The 15,637-nt window shown below is 51.1% G+C and overlaps 1 protein-coding gene across 1 annotated transcript in view; it reads left to right on the top strand.

The window, feature by feature from the left end:
• The first annotated feature begins 1,488 nt into the window (after positions 1-1,488).
• Positions 1,489-15,637, top strand: part of MEI1 (meiotic double-stranded break formation protein 1) — a 464,883-nt gene continuing 450,734 nt past the window's right edge. The window contains exon 1 of the mRNA XM_088468098.1: positions 1,489-1,641. Coding sequence (XP_088324224.1) covers positions 1,501-1,641 — 141 coding nt within the window. The 5' untranslated portion in view covers positions 1,489-1,500. The remainder of the gene's footprint in view (positions 1,642-15,637) is intronic.

Raw genomic sequence — 15,637 nt, 5'->3', positions numbered from 1 at the left:
ACACGAAAATGGAAAAAGAGTGACAGTGCAGTGTAAAGTATAGCTGTGTGTGAGTAATCATTAAGTGTGGAATGAGAGGTTAAAATATATGTGAAAAAATACATGAATAATAAACAAACATAAAAAGTGATGTGAAAAGCAACTATGTATATTAAGTGGTGATGCCCTGAAGAGGCCCAGCCAGACCAGTCCCGGGGGCCCTACGCCCAAACGCTCACCCCAAATGTAATATATACCAATTATAAGGCCTCATGATAAAGGCACATATATAATTTTGTCAAATGTAAGGCCTCATGATAAAGGCACATACATAAATGCATCCAAATTGAGAGCCAGCTTACCTGGGAGTCACCCCTGGGAACTCCAACTAGCACTACTAGAACCAGCATGCCCTACTAATGCTGGCTCCTTCATGCAACTCTTAACAAACAAACAAAAATGGCAGCTGCTCAATCAATCTAGCAGTACTAATCAGGTGCATGAAAGGGAGGGGTCAGACTAAGTAGAAAAAGGCACAGAGCGGGGGCCCGGGTGACAGCAATACAGAATATATGAATTGGCAGCCGGGGAGAGACAGCGCCGCTGGCGGTATTTGAAATATGACGCTGTCTGTGAGCCAATCACAGCTCACGGACCGGCAGCCAATTAGGAGCGGCCGCAATGGCTGCTCCTGATTGGCTGCCGGTCCGCGAGCTGTAATGTCTTGCGGCCGACGTCATATTTCAAATACCGCTGGCGGCACTGTCTCTCCCCGGCTGCCGATTCATATATTCTGTATTGCTGTTACCCAGGCCCCCGCTCTCTCCGGGCTCGGGACTCCGGGCCCGGCAGTCAACCCCCTGACGGCGGCCCTGGGCGTATCTATAATGGGTGCAAGGTGTGCGGGCCCAACACCACACACCCATATTTTTAATACTTACCTCCCCGGAGTCCCATGTCGGCGCTATCAGCGCTGTAAAAATCACCTGAAAAATGGGCACTGCAGCCATTATCCCGGCGTTTTGCACTTGCGCAGTAGGGATAATGGCTGCCGTGACATTTTCCTGGTGACGTTTGCAGTAGATACTGGGCACAGACTAGTGCCCAGAGTCTACTGCTGCGGTGCTGCACTCAGCGCGCTGCTGGCCCCTGGAGAGGGAGGAGGGGGCCCCGGAGACTGCACACTGGCCCCCTCCTCTTTTGATAAATCCTTGGCATACAGTATAATAATAACACTACTGCCTTTCATTAAATTCACCCATTAAACTAAATTGTGTAAGCCAAAATAAAGCTACACAAAAGTCTGGCTTTGACTTGTTTCTTTGATAAACTTAAAAATTAAGTCACCATCGGTGTTTTTACAATTTTCACCATAATACCCCAATCACTGAGGGAGAACAACACGTTCAACACAACCAATCAGAATCCGTCATACCCGAAACGATGTCAAGAGCGGGAACAGACCGCAGAGTCCCTCACAGCGCTGCGCTGTCTGTGTGATTACAGGGATAAGGCGGCGGGATGTCAGTGGCAGAGGCGCAGCTGTATGAACGAGTCCATTATCGTCATGACCCTCGCTGGCTGCTACCAGGGCTTGAGGGCGGGGAGGCTTCTCTTTGCTTGGCCTGTGTTATAGAGATGATCGAGGACGTTACTATTTCAGTGAGTGGTTGTAGGGTAATGTACCGGTGACAAGGCAAACTGAAACGAGCAGCATGCAAGTGAAGCCTAAAAACTATTAAATTAGAGTGGAAGTTTGTATTACAGACTTGGACGACCTGTGCATTGTTGTGAACTGCATGTCCTAAAAATACAGTATGTGTGAATGTGTGTGTTTAATAAGCAACCTGTGGATTTATGTTTATTGTCGAAAATTACAGAACTTTACTCCTTATATTGGGTAATAGACATTTATAGTATAAAGGCTCTCTTGTTTTGAACAGAGTGGTGCAATATGGATATTTTGTTATTATACTTGTTTACTCTTGCTGAAAACTAGAATTTTGGAGAACAGTCCTGAACTTCTAAAGGTGCGTAACCACTAGGTGATATAAATGGATGACTGAACGATAACGACATCGTTATCGTTCAGTTGTCTATTAATCGTGCACAATAATGTCGGAAACGACAAGCGATGCGCGCTCCCGCTGGTCGTTTCCGGCATCAATCAGTGGCTGAACATGCTGGTCAATCTGCTGATAACGACAGATTGACCATGTTCAGGGATGACGAAGGGTGCCTACACTGAATGACTAATCGTTTGCATGCAGGGAATGGGGAATAACGGTACGATTACGATGTCGTAATCGTACTGTCTTCCCTGGGTTGCGTAGTGGGTAGACCAACCTTCCCCAGAAAAGGGTCTGCAGACTTGATGACACAATTTGAAGTTGATTGTAACATTTTGGATACACCTCACCCCCATCTTGAACAACAGAGAGCAGGGCTGTGATGGAGTGATTAATGGCACCATGTCCGCCCCTCCTGACCAGGGCTACCAGCATATTCCAGACAGCCAGGTAAAAAGTTGGCAACTATGTATTACATATAACACCACTCTGCTTATTAAAAAAAAAAAAAAGCAGTATTATGGTACGTACACATGGGACGATTAAAATGCTCGATATGAATGATAATGATATCGATCATATCGTTATCGTTCATATCGTGCATTTTTCGGTCCCTTCCAACCCACCAATGACCTCTGATGCGCAGGCATGTATGGGCGATAATTATATCGTCCATCGCCCGTGCATGCAGGCCAACCTAGTCGATATCGACCAGGTTACTATAGGGTCGTTGGCCGTCTTTGGTGGTGTGCGGGATGATCGATAGCGGTCATCCAGCACACCCGGGAGATCGTTCAGCTATATCGTTATCGCTGACGGTTGTCCCGTATGTATGCGCCATTACTTCCACCTCCCAACTCAGATGAGGGTGGATTTTGGCACAGTGGAGAGTCGTGCAACATGAAACATGTAATTAGCATGAACCACGTAATTACCAATATGCAGTAACTTCTATGCATGTGTATTCGCTTCTCTGGACACCCACCATGATTCACTGTCATGCAGAATAGCGCTCTTTGCTCTATATATCCCTGAGGTATTAAGATGATTTCCCTTAGCTCAGAGGTTCCCAAATAGTTCAGCTTCTAGATACATCCGTTGTTGAGCACAGGTGACTTAATTAGTACCTCAAGGCCCCCATACATCAGCAATTGATTGCAGCAATCGTGCAATTTGCAATCGATTGTGTATAAAAATCTTTCCCTTTTTCAATCGATTGTGGCAATTTTGCAATCGATTGAAAAAGGGAAAGATTTTTATACACAATTGATTGCAGCAATTTGCAATCGATTGCTGATGTATGGGGGCCTTTAGTCAGTCAATTTGATTTAACCACCTGTGCTCAACCATGGCTAAATCGCTAAAGGTGCATACACACGTAACGATTTTTTGAACGATTTAACTAGGACGTTGTTATTCAATCGTTGAAAAATCGTTCAGTTTCTGAGTTATAACTATGAACGATTATCGTTCATGCGCGTTCCCGTTTGTAGTTCATTCTGACTGACCAACTAAACGATTTTCATTAAGGGAAGTTACAAAAATCGTTTGTAGTTCAAAAAATCGTTCATTACACTTTAAAAAGTCTGACAGATAATCTGACAGAAAATCGTTCATAAAATCGTTGGTAACAAAATCGTTGTGTGTGCAGGGCTGGCGCTAGGCTGTGCTGCGCCCAGCACCGTCCTGTGTTGCCGCCCCTTCCCTCCTCCGCTCCCTCCCCCTGAGCTTACATATGTTATGTAGCTCCGGGAGGGAGGGTGGGCGTTTCATGCACCCTTCAGAAACAGTAGCGCTTGGGCGACGGACCGGCTTGCCCGTGCCTGGAGCCGCAACTGTGTGTGTGTATGCAGCTTAAAACCTGAACAGTTGGGGTTCTTTGAGGACCATGTTTGGGAACTTCTGCCTAAAGGGTCCCATACATCAGCGATTTATTGCCGCAATCCTGCGGTGCTGCAATCTGGCATCGCAGGATCGCAGAAATCCAACATGTTGGATTTTCCCGATTTGACGATTGCGATGAAAAAATGATTGTGATTGTCTAATCGGGGACATTTAACATGTAAAAATTCAGCGATCCTGCGACGGATCGCTGAACATCGATTGTGGGCGGACGGCGTTTCCACCCGGAAATCCGTTGCAGATTTATGGGCAGATGATCAGACATTAGTATTTACACCTATTTCTACTTCAGGGTCCATAGGGTATCCACAGGATACCTTGGGGTATAGGTGTGACGTCAGTCGCCGGGCACCATAGAGTTAAGCTTTTCAGCCTCCCAGGATGCACTAGGGTCCCCCTCCTATACCTTGCCCCTGAGCCAAGGCACCTCAGTTTAGTTTGGTGCCCGGCCGGAGTCGGGTGCACCTGTCGGAGTGGGGGCTAGAAGAGCCCCTGAAGCTTTCTTCTATGCAGCTGTGGCTGCACATCTGGATGTACAGCATGGACAGTCAGTCCTGACGTCCATGCTGTCTTCCCTACACCCCCGCCGGTACCAGAACGCCGGTACCGATCCGGGGATGCTGGTGAGCATCTGGGGTCACAGCTTGCGGTGACCCCAGATGTTCCGGACCATGGCCGGATTCAAGGGGGACAAAGGTAAGCAGCGGGGTCCCGCGGTGGGTCCCCGCTGGTCACATGGTCCTAAGTCCCCAGGCAGGGGGCTCCCTGGGGACTGGCTGCAGCGTGGAGCCAGGCGACCAACCTGCGCTTCCACTACCCCCTGGGACAGCGGACCGCAGCAGAGCGGTAGCGCTGCGGCGTCCCAGGGGTTAAATGCATGCCAGGGGAGCGCGCCTTCCCTGTCTCACAGCCGGCGCCTCCCCCGCTGCACACAGCCCTCTCTGCACGCTGCCGACTGGCCCTGTGGCAGCGCTCCTCCCCCAGGCCAGCCTCCTCTCTGCTCCTCGGCGGCCATCTTCTTCTGAACGCATGGTGAACGCTGCTGGAAGCCTGGAAGGAAGCATCGTGGTCTGGGTCCCCCTGCATACCTCTCCTCCGCTGTGGTCAGGTCTGTGTATGCAGCGCTGTGTCCTACCAGGCCCTGTGTCTGCGTAGTTGAGTGATCAGCGCTGTTAGTGCAGGAATTGATTTTCTTTGCATTGTATGTAACTGTGCTAGCGCTGCTGCCTGTAACTTTTCTTCTAAACTGTCAGCTTTATTCTGTCCCTGTTCTTTCTGCTAAGCCCTTGCGGTGCGGTGCTGCAGGGTGGTCTCTCGCCTATTTAATATATAATTGGTGAGAGGGGTCACATACCTGGTGCCATCATGTCTGAAAGTGATTTTCCTCTCCGGCTACAGTGTACTACCTGTAAAGTACCGTTAGCGGAGGGGGAGGGTAGCGCGGAGGGCCTTTGCCGGCAGTGTTTGTCCATGGCGCGGCCGCTTACGGTTACAGCACCGGTACAGGAGCCGCCCTGGGCTTACTGGCGCTTACAGCCTTAGTGGGCCAGTTAGCTCCGCAGCCCGCGTTTACACCGATGGGTTTGTCCCAGCAGTCTGTGGTGTCGTCACCCATGCAGGGTTTCCCACGACAATTGGTGGTACCCCACAGTCTCCCTATTTCCCCGCTCCCGGTTTCTCAGGAGCCAGTGTGGGTTAACTCCCTGACGAGTTCTGTACAGCACTTGTCGGATGTGTTGCAAGGGGAGTCTGTGATGCGGCCGCATAAACGGCCGGTGGCGTCTCTGTCGGCTCCTTATGAGGATGACGAGGGGACGTCTGATGATGGGGAGATTCTGGATCCTTACGATCAGGAACCTCTCCATACTAAGGACGCTGATGCTAAGTCCAAAGTATATATTCCTGGACTTATTCGGGCGGTCCGCACAGCCTTGGTGATTGAGGACGAAGTTCCCCCAGCGGCTAAATCTAAGTGTGCCTTTTTCAAAGATGTGAAGGGCGATGCCACAGTCTTTCCTCTTTCGGGTCAGTTAGTGGACCATTTAGAGGAGGCGTGGAAACAGCCTGGCAAAAGATATCAGCCGCAGAGACGCCTGGCGGTGGCTTATCCGTTCGCGGATAATTATTTTGCAAAGTGGGAATCCCCTCCACAGGTGGATTCTCACGTGACCCGTCTTGTCCGTAGTGCCACATTGCCGATGCCATCCATGTCCTCCCTTAAGGATGCTACGGACCGCAAGGTAGAGATCTGCCTGAAGTCCGCTTATTCCCTTGCGGGGGGGGGGCAGCACGGCCGGCTATGGCCATTTGCTGGGTTGCCAGAGCGATGGAGCGCTGGGCGGATTCATTAGAGGCTTCTTTTGATTCCGACTGTCCGGCCGAACAGGCGGAGTTGATTGGTAATCTCCGTGATTCGGCCACTTATATCAACGAGGCGGCCCTAGACATTAGTACTCTGGTGTCTAGAATTTCTTCAGCAGTGGTGGCTGCTCTTCGCACCTTCCAAAAAGGGTCTGGAGGCGTTGCCGTTTACCGGAGAAGTTCTCTTTGGTCCGGATCTGGATAAGATTGTGGCCACGCTGGCGGCAGCCAAATCGGCTTGTCTCCCGTCGGCCGCTGCTCCTTCTGGTTCTGGACCATCGTCCTTTCGGTCATCTAGGGCCCAGGGCAGGCCCAAACCACAGTCGTTTCCTCGACAGGCTAGCCCTAAGAAATCGGCCAAGCCCCGGAAGCAGGCATGGAGTACCAGACGTCCGGCCCCCAAGCCAGATGACAAGCCTGCGGCCTGACGGTCCGGGCCTCCCTTTGGGGGATCCCAGGGTGGGAGGCCGCCTGCTGCAGTTCGCCCAGTGTTGGTCGGCCACTACGACAGACACTTGGGTTCTCGAGGTGGTCTCCAACGGGTACGCCCTTTCCTTCCGGCACAGACCCCCGGCGCGATTCTTCACCACGGGTCTACCATCAGACCGGAACAAGGCTACGGAGCTGCGGAAGGTATTGCACACTATGCTCCAGGCTGGAGTTATAGTGCCTGTTCCATTCTCCCAGAGGGGCCAGGGTTTCTATTCAAATCTGTTTTTGGTACAGAAACCCAATGGGTCGTATCGTCCGATTCTCAACCTCAAAGCACTCAACAAGTCTTTGCGGGTTCCGAAGTTTTGGATGGAGACCCTACGGTCCATCATTCTGGCGCTGGAACCTGGGGACTACATGGTGTCATTGGACATACAGGACGCTTACCTGCATGTCCCTATTCTTGTGCGCCATCAACAGTTCCTCAGGTTTGCAATCCGCAGTGACCACTTCCAGTTTCGGGCGTTACCTTTTGGCCTGGCGACAGCACCACGTGTTTTCACCAAGGTGATGGCGGTCATGGCGGCTTCTCTGCGGCTGCAGGGAGTCCGCATGTTGCCGTACTTGGACGACCTGTTATTGGTGGCAGGATCTCCAGAGCTCCTGTTACGCCACTTGGACCTGACCATTGCACTGCTGCAACGGCACGGCTGGCTAATCAACTGGCAGAAGTCCACTCTAATCCCGTCTCGGAGGATTCTGCATCTGGGAGCCTTATTGGATTCGGGACAGCAAAGGATCTTCGTGACTGAGGACAAGATCTCTGCTTTACAGTCAAGGGTGCGCAGTTGTCTGCACAACCGCCGGGTGTCCCTACACTCGGCGATGAGGTTACTGGGCTCCATGGTGTCGGTGTTCGACATGGTGGAATTCGCCCAGTTTCACTCCAGACCTCTGCAGCACCTGATCCTGTCCAAGTGGAACGGGCTGCCTCAGTCTCTGAAGTCCCAGACGATTGTGATCACCCCGGAGGAGCGCCTGTCCCTTGCTTGGTGGTTACAGACGACCCACCTCAACAAGGGACGTCCTTTCTGGGTTCCAAATTGGGTCCTGTTGACAACGGACGCCAGTCTTCGGGGCTGGGGAGCAGTTTCGGATCCACACTTGTTCCAGGGCAGGTGGACGCCGACAGAAGCGGAGCTTCCAATAAATATCTTGGAACTCCGTGCGGTCTTCAATGCTCTCCAGCAGGCACATCGGTTTCTCCAGGGTTACCCGGTGCAGGTCCAGTCGGACAACGCTACCACCGTGGCCTACATAAACAGGCAAGGAGGAACTCGCAGTCGGGCGGCTCTCGTAGAGGTCTCTCGGATCCTGGTTTGGGCGGAGCGCAATCTTCCAGCCATATCAGCGGTCTTCATCCCGGGAGTGCTAAATTGGGAGGCGGACTTTCTAAGTCGCCAGGACGTTCATCCTGGGGAATGGTCCCTGCACCCGGACGTTTTTCAACTGCTGGTGGACAGGTGGGGTCTTCCAGAGATCGACCTCATGGCGTCCCGGCACAACAACAAGTTGCCGGTGTACGGGTCTCGCACAAGAGACGAAGGGGCGTTTCTGGTGGATGCTCTGTCCGTCCGGTGGACGTTCCGGTTCGCATACCTGTTCCCTCCGGTCTCCCTTCTTCCACGGGTAATCCGGAAATTCAAACAGGAAGGAGGGACGCTCCTGTTGATAGCTCCCGCGTGGCCCAGACGGCACTGGTTCTCAGACCTTCAGGGTCTGTCCGTGGACAGTCCTCTGCGGTTGCCGCTACGACCGGACCTTCTGTCTCAGGGTCCTTGTCTTCACCCGGACCTGACTCTGCTGTCTTTGACGGCGTGGCTGTTGAGACGGCCATGCTGAGGTCCCGGGGGTTTTCCAGCTCTGTGGTGCGTACCATGTTGCAAGCTCGGAAACCGTATTCCGCGAGGATATACCATCGCGTGTGGCATACGTTTTTCCAGTGGTGTCGACCGAGAGGTTATACACCGCGGGAGTTTCGTCTGTCTCGGATTCTCGCCTTCCTGCAAGCGGGACTAGATCATGGGCTTCGCCTTGCTTCTTTGAAGGTACAGGTTTCGGCCCTATCTGTCTGGTTTCACCGTAGGATTGCTACAATCCCGGTGCACCTTTATGCAAGGTGTTCTCCGCATTCAGCCGCCCTTTGTTCCACCTGTGGCGCCTTGGGATTTGGCTGTGGTCCTGAGGGCTCTCCAAGGACCGCCGTTTGAACCACTGAGCTCAGTGGATCTTAAATGGCTAACAGCTAAGAATGTTTTCCTTCTGGCTATTGCTTCGGCCAGATGTGTTTCTGATTTAGGGGCTCTTTCTTGTAGACCCCCTTTCTTGGTTTTTCATGGGAACAGGGCAGTGCTCCACACTCGACCCGAGTTTCTTCCCAAAGTTGTTTCCCAGTTTCATGTTAACGAGGAAATCATTGTTTCGGCCTTTAACTCACCGGGTCTTTCCGTGGGTGAGGCCTCTTTGGATGTTGTGCGGGCCTTAAGGACTTATGTTGACCGCACTTCTTCGTTTAGGAAGTTGGACACTTTGTTTGTCCTCTATGGCTTCCGTAAAAAGGGTTGGCCTGCTTCAAAGCAAACTTTGGCAGCCTGGATCCGTATGGCTATTTCTGAAGCTTATATTCATGAAGGCCTGCCGGTTCCTCCTTCTCTGAAGGCTCATTCCACTAGGTCGGTGGGTCCTTCGTGGGCAGCTCGACGTGGTGCCTCTGCAGTCCAGATCTGCAAGGCTGCTACGTGGTCCTCTGTCCATACCTTCGTGAGGTATTACAGGTTTGACACCTTCGCCTCTCAGGATGCTTCCTTCGGGCGGCGGATTCTCCTTTCTGCACAGGAGTGTCCCCACCCTTAAAGGATACTGCTTTGGGACATCCCCAAGGTATCCTGTGGATACCCTATGGACCCTGAAGTAGAAAATATGAGATATGGTAAGAACTTACCCTTGTTATCTCTATTTCTACGAAGTCCATAGGGTTCCACAGGACTCCCGCCCTGTCGCACCTGTGCTGCAGATGGGCTTTGCTCTGGTCACCGGTTTTCCGTCTCCCTCTGGTGAGAATGTGATTCTTGTATGTGTCCAGATCTTTTTTCTCTCTCTTCTTTCTCCTCCTCCGGCCTATGGCTTGATAACTAACTGAGGTGCCTTGGCTCGGGGGCGGGGTATAGGAGGGGGACCCTAGTTCATCCTGGGAGGCTGAAAAGCTTAACTCTATGGTGCCCGGCGACTGACGTCACACCTATACCCCAAGGTATCCTGTGGAACCCTATGGACTTCGTAGAAATAGAGATAACAAGGGTAAGTTCTTACCATATCTCATATTATTTTGGTGTTTGTGATAAAGGTCATATAGGGTGCCTTTTTTTGTAACACAAAATGGGAATTGTACATGGGGGGAAAAAAACAGAATTCTATATAATTTTACTAATATTGGGGGCGATTCAATTCAACGCGAATTTAATAGCGCCGGGAGCAAGCTCCCGGAGCTATTCAATTTAGTGCGTTGTGTGATCGGAGAATTCCGGTTATCGCGCCTTAACAAGGGTGTTAAGGTGCGTTAACCAGCATTCTCTGACCAAAGTGCCGGGCGTGCGGCTGTTAGCGCCGCTCTAAGCAGAAAAACAGCTGCACGCCCGGCACTTTGGTCGGATTTCTCCTCGCATGGCGGGTTCGAAAAGAAATCCTTAGCGTGCCCAAACAGCGCGGTAAATTGAATAGCTGTGGGAACTCCTTCCCGCGGCTATTTAACATCACGTTGAATTGAATTCCCCCCCATTGATGACTACAAAAACCCCAAATTTTTTCAAGGGGGTCTTACTTAGTACCATAAGAGGTGCTTGTCGACAATCCGACCTCATTGTATCATCCAAAGTTTGACCATCTCAGATGATTCTTTTCCATATCAATCCTTTAGCGATGTGTACAGCAAGAAAGCTGCTGAGACTCTGCTTCCTCATCTATAACCTTGGGAAAATGAATCCTCGTGGAGGAGTCTTCCCTCTCTCACTTCCAGAAACCCAGGCTGTGGCTGAATACATCAAGGGGAATTGTGAACCGCGGGTTTATAAAGTAATCTAAGTCACCCGCAGGGGCTGGTCTTTTTTCATCAAGAAAAAGGATGGAGGATTAAGACCTTGCATCGATTATCGGGGGTTGAGCGCTATCACCATCAAGGACCGGTATCCCCTACCTCTGATCTCAGAACTGTTCAATCAAATAAAAGGGCAAATTATTTTTTCCAGGCTAGATCTTTGCGGGGCCTATAATATGATTAGAATGCGGACTGGGGACGAGTCGAAGACGGTCCTTAACGCTCGTGATGGTCACTAAGAGTACCTGGTCATGCTTTTTGGATTAAGTAATGCCCCTGCTGTCTTCCAAAAGTACATGAATAACCTCTTTCGGGACCTATTATATAAGTACCTGGTAGTGTATTTGGATGACCTCCTGATATTTTCAGAGGATGTAGCAAGTAATCGCAACCATGTATGTGAGGTGCAGTCTCGACTCTGGGATAACTCTACTGTAAGATGGAGAAATGTTAATTTTGGGCTCTAAGCTTCAAATGGATCCAGAGAAACTCACCGCCATTGTCATTTGGCCCCGTCCCATCGTGTTGAAGGCGATACAATGCTTCCTGGGTTTCTGCAACTTCTACCGCCAGTTCATCAGAAACTACTCTTCTAATGCAGCCCTTATCACAGCCCTTACTAAGAAAGGTCAAAATACTAGGGTGTGGCCTCCCGAGGCGGAGGAAGCGTTTGGTTATTTTAAGCTGTGTTTCGTATCAGCCAGCACCCATTCTAAGGCAACCTGACTGTGATCGCCATTTCTTCCTGGAGGTGTAGCGTTCCCGCTAGGCTGTTTTAGCAGGGCGCGGCGCCCTGCCTTCCTTCTGGAGGGAAGAAAGCACCCTGCCCTCCAGGAGGAGGGCAAAAAGCGCCCTGCCCTCACAGCCTACGGGAGCCATTCTCACCCGCAGGACGCAGTGTCCCGCGGGTGGAGAAACATGCGGTGACCCGGTCACCGTCGGAGAATAGACGCCGGGCGCATGCGCCCGGCATCTATTCTCCCTGTCTGCAGGGCTTGGGGGCTGCCCGGCGTGTCCGTAAGTGCCGGGCACGCCCCCAAGAGTGACGAAAAGGGGACGCGTCTTATAGACACGCCCCCTTTTCCGATGACCACGCCCCCTTCTCGGTCGCGCACACGGGCATGCCCTCTCTAGCTCCGGCGCCCTGCCTCCCGCCGGAGCTAGAGGGAACACTAGAGGTGGATGGCTCTACGACTGGGATTGGGGCGGTGCCTCTGCAGAAAGATGCGGACAGGAAATTGTACTCTTGTTTTTTATTTTCCCATACGTTTTCGGCACCAGAAAAGAACTATGCTGTCGGAGATAAGGAGCTTCTAGCCATTAAGCTGGCTTTACAAGAGTGGTGATATTTGTTGGAAGAGGCAAAATTTACGGTGACAGTTTACACTGACCACAAGAATCTTGCATATGTCGGAACATCTCATTGTTTGAACTATCGCCAGTCCAGATGGTCGTTCTTCGATCATTTTAATCTGGTATTGTCTACTGTCCGGGCAGCAAAAATATAAAAACTGATGCTCTGCCTCAGGCATTCAGTTCCTTTTGAAGAAGACGAAGTGTGGGAGGATAAACCCATTCTTAACCCTGAATGCATTTTAGCAGTAACTTGCAAGGTCAAAGTTCCTCCGGGGAAAACATTTACAACACCCGAACTCCATGCAAAGCTTCTTCAGTGGGCACGGAGGAATTAAAAGAACTTTGGATCTAATCCTCAGGAGCTATTGGTAGCCTACTCTTCGTCAAGATGTCAAGGACTTCTTTGTGTCACCGTCATACCTGTGCTCAGCACAAAGATCCACCTCACTCTCCAGCAGATCCTACTGCCACTACTAGTACCTGATTGTTCTTGGACCCACATCTCCATGGACTTTGTGATATATCTACCTCCTTGCCAAGGGTTCAATACTATCTGGGTACTAGTGGACAGATTCTCTGAGGCTGTCGCTTTATTCCATTAAGGGGTCTAGCCTCAGCGCCAAAATTGGCAGAACTATTCATTAGATAAATCTTTAGGTTGTACGTGTTTCCAAGGACATTGTTTTTGACCGAGGGGTGCAGTTTACCTCTAGATTCTGGAGAGCATTGTACAAGTCCCTGGGCGTTAACCTGAGCTTCTCTTCAGTCTACCATCCCCAGTGTAATGGTCAGACAGAGCGAGTAAAATAAAGTTAATTTGGATGTATGTTTTAGCCAATCAAGATTGGGTCTCTCTGTTGCCATGAGCTGAATTTGCCCACAATAATCGGTTTCATGAGACATCGGGTCACTTTCCATTTTTCATTCAGTACGGTATGTATCTGGTGTTGCTAGGCCTTCGGCCAGTGTTACTTCCAGCTGTCCGCGATCTGGTTCTTTAAGATCTGGAGGGAGGTAAAGAAGAACCTGTGCAAAGCCTCTTCAAAGTATAAACTGTTTGCCGACAGAAAGAGGAGGGATCCGGTACTGAGCCCCGTTGATAAAGTCTGGCTGTCAACAAAACACTTCAGATTAAAAGTCTCCATGATGAAGTTCGGTCCCAGATTCATCGGTCCCTTCCAGATTCACCAGATGATTAATCCAGTGGCATTCCGTCTGAAACATCCTGGTGCACTTAAGGTACCCAATGTATTTCATGTCTCCCTCCTCAAACCTCTTGTGCTTATTCGATTCTCGGCACCCTGCAACCCTCCCTCTGCAATTCCGGTAGACCATCAGGAAGAATATGAAGTGAAGCAGATTTTGGACTCCAGGATTTCTAGGGGATCTGTTCAGTTCTTGGTGGACTGGAAGGGGTATGGCCCTGAGGAGCACTGCTGGGTTAAGGCTTCAGATATTCATGTGCCTCGACTTCAGAAGTTCCACTGGAAATTTCCTAGCAAACCATTTGTGGGTTGTTCGGTGCCCACCGCTAGAAGTTGGTGTAATGTCCAAAGTGTGCCGGACAGTGGGCGTTACTTACCGGGTCTGGAAGCACTGGGGTCCTGATCGGTAGCCGACGGGGAGTCCCTGGCGCCCGCTGCCAGTGTCTTCCTTCCAGTGTCATCCCGCCAGGCTGATGCGGCGGCCATGAGTGCAGGTGGCCGCGGCTCTCCCTAGGGGTGTGCGCGCGCCGATCTGCAGGAAGACTTAAAGAGCCAAGCACACCCCCTAGTGACGTCACAAGAGGCACCAAATTCAGCCTTCTTCTAAATAAGGGAGACTCTGGGTGCACTCCTGTGCCAAAGTATAGTCTCCCATACCATACTTCAGCGTTTCTGTCTCTAGTGATCCCTGTGACTCGTTACTGACCCCTGCCTTGCCTGTGACCTGATTCCGTCTTATCACTAGTACTTCACTTGGTATTCTGGTTTTGACCTTGGCCTCATTCCTGACTCTGAAATTGTCTGATCCCTGGTACCGTTTAATCCAGAGATAGAGAACCTCAGGCCCGGGGGCCGTATAAGGCCCGTGGATTCATTTGGTTTGGCCCACTGAGCTTTTCTCTGCTAGCCTCATCTGGCTAGGATGGTGCCTAGAATGGCACCCTGCAGCCAGAATCAAAGTAGCAGTGCTCCAGGAGCATCCGTAGGATGATCACACTGCTGCCCTTACAGCTCCCCGAAGCATCCTCAGGATGCTCCAGGCATTGCTGTAATCACCGACAATTGAGACCCACCACCATGTGACATCATATTGAGGGAGCGTGGCCTGCACCTGACCCACGAATAATGTTATATATATATTGAAATGGCCCTCAGCAGAAAAAAGGTTCCCCACCCCTGGTTTAGTACTTCTTATTCTGACCCGGCTTGTTGACTACGTTTGTACTCCATTCCAGAGTATACCAGCACCTGTACTAGAGAACCGAGGTTGAGGGCCGCGACTTGAGTGCCGAGCGAACTTAAGTGCAAACCACCATGCGTGGGTCCCTTGTGAACACCGCCGGCACATTATACTCTGCTTCTCAGTACTGGGTCTCGCCAATCCCAAAGTACAGGCTAGCATCTACTATCCATCTGAGAGTTGCAACAGCGGGAGGGGGAGAACACTAGGCTGGAGAAGGAGGTACACTGGGCTGAATGAGGGGGGGACACAGACTGAACTGGCTGGGGGGGTTCTTGCTGAGGGGCAGTCAGAGCAGTGGGGAGACACTGGGATGGGGGTCAGGGAGATGGTGGGGAACACTTTATGAATGGGGCACTGGGCAAGATGGGAAGGGGGCAGTGGGGTAGGAGCAGGAAACACTGGTAAATGAGGGGGATTAATCTGACTGGACTGGCTGGGGGGTTTTAGGTGGGGAGGCAGTGAGATGGGCACAGTGGGCTGGTGGGGGGCAAACAGAATTACACTTCCCCATTGATCTACCACACCTGTTCCCCCAACACTGTAGGGGTGGCTATTAGAGGGGCACACGGAATTACCCGTAACACATGAAGTCATTAGCTATCTCAAATTAATGTAGCTAATTTTGGTGGACACATTGGCCAGAGGGCCTGATTTAGTCCTGCTGATCGCAGATATCCGATGTTCGGAAATCTGCGCATGCGTTGAACACATTCTGTGCATGTGCAGAATGGGTCTGCGATCACGCATGCAGTCCGGCTGCAGACTGTCAGTGATTAACAGTCTGCTGTTGTTTCTGGGAGGGGGCGGCAACGGCCTTGGTTTTTCAAAGTGGAGAGGCTTGGATCTCCGTCGGCTGATGGAGATTTCCTGGCCTCTTTTACTTGTCTGTGACGGCCGGCTCATGTTACTCCATGGTGACTCAGCCAGACGATGGTAGTGC

Source organism: Taudactylus pleione, unplaced genomic scaffold, assembly GCF_031769625.1.
Source record: "Taudactylus pleione unplaced genomic scaffold, aTauple2 ptg000080l, whole genome shotgun sequence".
NCBI lineage: Eukaryota > Metazoa > Chordata > Amphibia > Anura > Myobatrachidae > Taudactylus > Taudactylus pleione.
Note: the sequence above shows the minus strand (reverse complement) of the source record. Positions and strands in the feature narration are given on the sequence as shown.